At 43.2% G+C, this 6,000-nt stretch overlaps 1 protein-coding gene across 4 annotated transcripts in view; it reads left to right on the top strand.

Annotated features, from left to right (window-relative positions):
• Positions 1 to 1,007: 1,007 nt before the first annotated feature.
• The window catches only part of PRELID2 (PRELI domain containing 2), a 101,385-nt gene continuing 96,392 nt past the window's right edge, over positions 1,008 to 6,000 (top strand). For all 4 annotated transcript variants that reach the window (XM_063086316.1, XM_063086319.1, XM_063086318.1 and 1 more), the window contains exon 1: positions 1,008 to 1,108. In XM_063086316.1, the coding sequence (XP_062942386.1) occupies positions 1,034 to 1,108 (75 nt within the window). In that variant the 5' untranslated portion in view covers positions 1,008 to 1,033. The remainder of the gene's footprint in view (positions 1,109 to 6,000) is intronic.

Genomic DNA, 6,000 nt, shown 5'->3' with positions numbered 1-6,000 from the left:
TGCAATTCTTTCCATGAAGTTTTTGAAGTACCTGAAAATTTTCTTCTATCTCTTTCAGTTGCTTTGGAGAGTCAAGAAGAGAAGAACTAGATGTATTCGGGGCTAGGGTTTTGCCTGACCAGTATGACTATGTACGGCAGGGGCAAGCGAGATTACAAAATTGTAAATGAAGAAGTCACCACCTTAGAGACGTCCCATATTCAACCTAGCTAAAATCATGCCCCATCCCCTCTAACGTTAACCCATTATGCTGTTTATTTTCATATCCTGTTGACTGTGTGTCAAGTCATCTGGCTCACCTATCCTACATGATAGCAGGGACCTATTTTATTCACTGTTGAATGCACAGTGCCCACCACAATCCTTGGCACATAGTAGGTGCTTGGAAATATGTTGAATACTTATTGAATAAATGGATTAACTTGATCATTCTTGTAATATCTACACGTTGGAATAAAGAATACACACATTCTTTTAGTATCCTCACGTTTCTTGCTCCCTGGTGTTAACCTTTAGTGAGCAAAGGAACTTCCCTACAGAGTTGGACACATTGAGCCACGGTTCTTTATTTCCAGGACACTTCTAGGGGATACGGCAATTTATACTGTACCATAGGCCCAAACCCAAACCCTTGTCTCATAGCACTCAGCCACACTGGGGAGGGTTTTAAACTCTACGGGCGGCCAGACTGCTGCCAACAGTAGCCTAGGGCTAATTCAGTGACTCCAGGCGCTGATGACACAAAAACCCCAAAGTCCAAGGCTCCCAGGGTGCGCTGGGGTAGCTCCCAGGCAGAGAAACTTCCACCTGCAGACGTGGCGGGGAGAAGGGGCAGTGGCGACCTGGCGCCGCCAGCCGGAGATCGCCCGGGCCGCGCCACTCGCACAGGACGTCGCCTAAGAGGAGTGGGTGTGGCCGACTGTCTGTTTCTCTGAGTGGATAATAAAGTTTCGAAAGTTTGAAAAAGGAGGGCAAAAAGTCCACGCCCCTCCGGCCGCCGGCCTCGGAAGCCTGCGGGCCTGGGCGCGCGGGCATGGGGGTGACGGTGGACGTGCGTCAGGTGTACAAGTACCCCTTCGAGCAGGTGGTCGCCAGCTTCCTCCGAAAGGTACCGCCCCCCTCTGGCCGCCGGGGCGCGCGTCCACCCGCGCCGCCTCCGCCGCCTGCTGCTGTCTCGTCTCCTCTGTCCACGCGGAGGTCCGGACCCCCGACCTCTCCCTCCCGCCGCGGGTTTTACTTCAGGGACGTGTGGGGCGGGGGTGGAGGTGGATTTCCTGGGAGACTGTCCCTGGAGGGTGATGGACGAGAAGCTGTGCGTGGCATCACGTCCACACACCTGCGTGGCATCAGCTGGGGCTGAACAGAGGCTTTCAGGGAGAGCCTCGGGGGACCCAAATTCTCGAGCCCTGTTGGGTTGCGAATGACTGACCTCTTAAAAGCTAGTGGGGGCTGTTGAAGACATCATCCGGGTTTACTCAGCGTTATCACTCTACTGCTTCACCACTTTCTCTTTTATGAAACAGCTGTGGGGCTTTGGGCAGGTTACTCACCCTCTCTGGGCCTTGTTTTTGTAACCTGTAAAACGGGGAAATGTTAGTAACAACTCATAGGTTGTGAGGAGTCAAATGAGATAATTCACGTAAAATGATTATCACAGTGACTGATGATGAGTAAGGGCTCTAAAATGTTATTGTTGTTTGCACGACTGCAACTGCGAACTCTAGCCTCCATATTCAGTGACCCTCCATCTCAAAGGTTGCTCCTAGGACTATGGCTCGTGGTAGTAGGAAAATGGGAAATTCCTTTGAAGAATCGAAAGCATTCAGGCCTGGGAGGTAGGATCCCTAGACTGTGGTCTGGTGCTATGGTTAGTTCTCTGGGTGACGTTGGCCAAGGGTCTGCTCTCCAGGCCTTAGTTTCTGCATCCGTACAATAAGGGTGTTGTATCATATATTTTAAGATCCTTTTCAGCTTTCTCATTCTTAAGCAGAATTTGTAAAGATTACAATTTGCCTTGGGCAGCAGCCACTGGACAATGATCTCCATTTCCGGCCCGGGAGAGTGCGGTGCTGATAACACCAAGGCCCCGGGTTCGGATCCCATATACGGATGGCCGGTTCGCTCACTGGCTGAGTGTGGTGCTGACAACACCAAGTCAAGGGTTAAGATCCCCTTACTGGTCATCTTTAAAAAAAAAAAAAAAAAAAAAAAAAAAAAAAGATCTCCATTTGAAGTATGGAAGCCAAACCTAAGGGAAATGCTGGGGAGATGAAGGTCAGTTGTTAAATGATAAGGTCTGGCCACCTGTACAGGATATGACACAGTTGGGGGTCCAGGTCACAGAGGAGTAAGTAGGGTGCTGGTGAACATGGTTTTGCTATGGAGGCCTTTAGAGGGAATGTCAGTTTGTTGATACTGTTCACTGATCTTCAGTATCTGGAATAGTGCCTAGCACCTATTAGATGCAATAAAAATCTGATGAGTGAATAAATGAATGAAAGAATGAGTTATGGATCTTGTGTAGACTTTGCCTTAGATCAGGCTTGTGGGCCCCAAAAAGGAACAGACAACACCTCAGTTTTTGTTAGGACTGGCACTTTGGAGTGTATATATTCTCTAATGCCACTGCCCCTTTGGAAAGTCTTTCTGGATTGTCATCATCAAGAGGTGATCTCTGCCTTCTCAGAAATCAAAGGGCAATTTGTGTAGGCCTCACTGACCATCTACAGTGTCAGGTAGTTACTTCTGTATGTGTCTTGTTCCCTCATTAGATGCCAAGCTTTTATAGTGCAGGATCATTCCTGCACAAGTATGCAGCACAATTCCAAGCTCTCATTTATATAGTACTCGGCACATGTCAGCTTCTGGTAAATGCTTTTCTTTCATTCAACAGGTGTTTCTTTCATTCAACTTGTCTTCTGTGTGCCAGGCTCTGTGCTAGGTGCTAGAAAAGCATTGAAGGACACAACAGACAGACTTTCTTCTTGTGGAGCTTATTATCTTTTGTGGGTGAGACTGACATTAATAAACGACAAACAGATGAACATACAATTCTGATCGACAGTGTGTACTTACACAAGGAAAATACATGATATTGTGACTGAATATAACAGGGAGGCCTACTGACGTCTGAGAGGGTGTCAAAGGCTGCCCCGAAGAAGTGGCATTTGTGAAATGGTGGCTGAAGCATGAATAGGAGTTTTCTAGGCAAGTGAGTGTGTGCATATGTGTGTTTGTGTGTGTGCTTTCCATACATTATCATGTTTATTCTTTTTGCAGTCTCAGAAGTAGTAGTTATGATTAATTTCCATTTCACAGTTTGGAGAAACTGAAGTTTAGAGAAGTTTAAATGTTTTCAAGTTCCTACAGCTAGTAGGAAGAACCTGGATTACAACACATTTGAATCCAAATCCCACACCCTTAACCGTCAGGCTGTAGTGCCTTGCACGTAATAGGCACTCAGATGATTCAGATTATTATTGAGGGAATAAAATGTTTCAGAATCAACTTTGTTGTGTGCTTTATCCAATCTCAGTTTCATTTTGTCCTCAGCCTTCTCGCAGGGTTTGCTATCTGAATGGGTGCATTTTGCCTGATACAAAGGTATAGCTTTGATGTGTGTTAGAGTGAAAACGTAGAGTGTTTCAATGATCTATTGCTATGTAATGCATCACCCCAAAACTAAGTGGCTCCAACCAGTGACAAACTTTTAATTCTCACGATTCTGTGAGTTGACTGAGCTCATCTGGTTGGTTTTGTGTGCCATGTGGTATAACTGAGGTCACTTATGTAGCCACAGTTGGTTAGGATCTGGTGTAATTCTTATAAAATACCTAGCAAAATGGCTGGCACATAGTGAATAAGAACTAAGGAGGACAGTTTGGAATGCAGGGCTGGGGAAAGGAAAGTCAAATATTTGCAGACTAAAGGTATAGCGATGGGGCAGTGTTAACACCATGGATGACACTATACTTCTTTTCTTTCTAGTCATTCATGAAGCAGTCCTTCAGAGATTCCCTGGGAGGAGCTATGTGACTGTAACATGTCAATAAATCCATTTGCTGTGAGAATTTTCACCCAATGTTATTTAAAGTCATGAACTAGAAGTCAGTACACCTGGATTCCAATCATTGTGCTTTCATTGTTAGGTTGGGTGGTCATGGAATTGAATCACTTCACCATCCTGTACTTTGTCCTTGTGCAAATCAGAAAAGGCATCATTTAGAGGGTCCATTCCACAAGCTCACAGTATATGACACTAGTGGAAAGTAAATGGGACTATTTATGAAAACTAGAAAAGATGCTTCTTTCTCTAAGTGGATGTAGCCCTGTGCCCACTGGCCCACTTGGATGGGAGCTCTTGTGCAGTGAGCAACATGTACAACTGTATAAAACAGCCTTAATTTCTCATCTGTGAAATGGTAATGCCATCTACTTTGCCTACTTCCCAGGGTGGTTGTGAGAATATTAAATGTGTAACAGTTTGAAAAGCATAAGCTTTTTATAAGCATAAGCTTTTTATAAACCTAAGGTAGCCAGAATTGTCTTTTTGGCAATATACGCTTTTATTTTTTTAGTCTTTATGTATTTTTTTCTCAAAGGAAAGCATTTGGCAGAAGGGATAATCATATGAGGATCTCTGGGAAGCATTTAATCTGTTCTTGCAGAATGGTAGAATGGTGTAGTTGAAGCTGTTTTAGCACTGAAGTTCTATTTTAAATAGAATCTACTGATCTATGGCTTTTGGTATGTTAGGACTTGCCTTCCAAGTTATAATATACTACTATTTTTAAAACCTGAGGAATGTTTGCTCTTCTAACACCTGCCTGTTTTATACCACAGGCAAAATATTAGCCACATGCTTTCAAAGCTAAGTGGCACTTTGAGAACAAACAATACAATACTCTTTGTGGAATATAGTGTTTCTCAACGAACTCTTCATGGAGGAATGCTATGAAACACAAAATGGTTTATTCATCAGATGCTAAACTGTACTTTGTACAAACTACAGTGTCAACACACTTGACGATGTATTTGCTTTCTTTTTTCTTTGTATGACTCTTAGCTTTGTAGCTCTCATCACTTACAGCTGTGTCCTTCCCTTAAAATCATCTACAAAGAGAACACAAAGACTAATGTAACAGTGTAGAAGGTTCGTCTTCTCTGGAAGTTCACATAGGCCTTTTTAATAGGCTTGCCTTTCATGAGCTGGATTCTAAGAGAACTTCTTACATTTCATTTACCTGAAATTTAAAGTCATCACAAAGGACCCAGAGAGCCATTGTGCCGACTACATTTTCTTGTTTATATCTAAATGAGGCTAGAGAGGTTAAGGTTTTTCTTACCATTGTGTTGTTCAAGTTGATATTCTTTTTATGTTGTAGGCAAGAGTCGCTGTGAATAGAGTGTAAGCTTCATGGGCAGGGATTTTTGTCACTTGTTTCTGATGTGTCCCAAGTACACAAAGAGATCCTGGTACATAATCAGTACTCAGCAAATCCTTGTTCAGTGAATGAATGAAACACACTCTTCTGGGGGTTAGCCCTGTATTATTTCAGACTGAGGTCAGTGTACGGTTCAGAAACATATCCTTATTTTGGGTATTGTAATAAAGTGGACAGATTAAAATAATTTCTTTGCTTCAGTACAGTGACCTCAGGTGTTATTTATTCTAGCCAGGAGCCTGATGTGCTGAATAAAATGGTTTGAGTGTTTACCCTTAAGCTCATAAAGGGGATTTATGAATGGCTATTTCCATTTAGAGTAGAAAGTTGATTGGGTAATTAATAATGTTTCCATTTCTGATCCAATCTTTTCTCCCTTGCAAATCTGACACTTAAATGTGTGGAACATTTCTCCTTGCAGAGCAGCAGAAATATTTGGGGTAAACCTGCATTTCCAAAATAGATGATTTGCTAAACCACAGGCCTAGTTTAACATAATGGTTATGTTTTTTCACATGCTGTAATAGTCTGTCTTTACTTTTATCTGCCTGTCCTC

This window comes from Cynocephalus volans, chromosome 2, assembly GCF_027409185.1.
Source record: "Cynocephalus volans isolate mCynVol1 chromosome 2, mCynVol1.pri, whole genome shotgun sequence".
Lineage (NCBI taxonomy): Eukaryota > Metazoa > Chordata > Mammalia > Dermoptera > Cynocephalidae > Cynocephalus > Cynocephalus volans.
The sequence above is the reverse complement of the archived record's forward strand: the minus strand, read 5'-3'. Positions and strand labels throughout refer to the sequence as shown.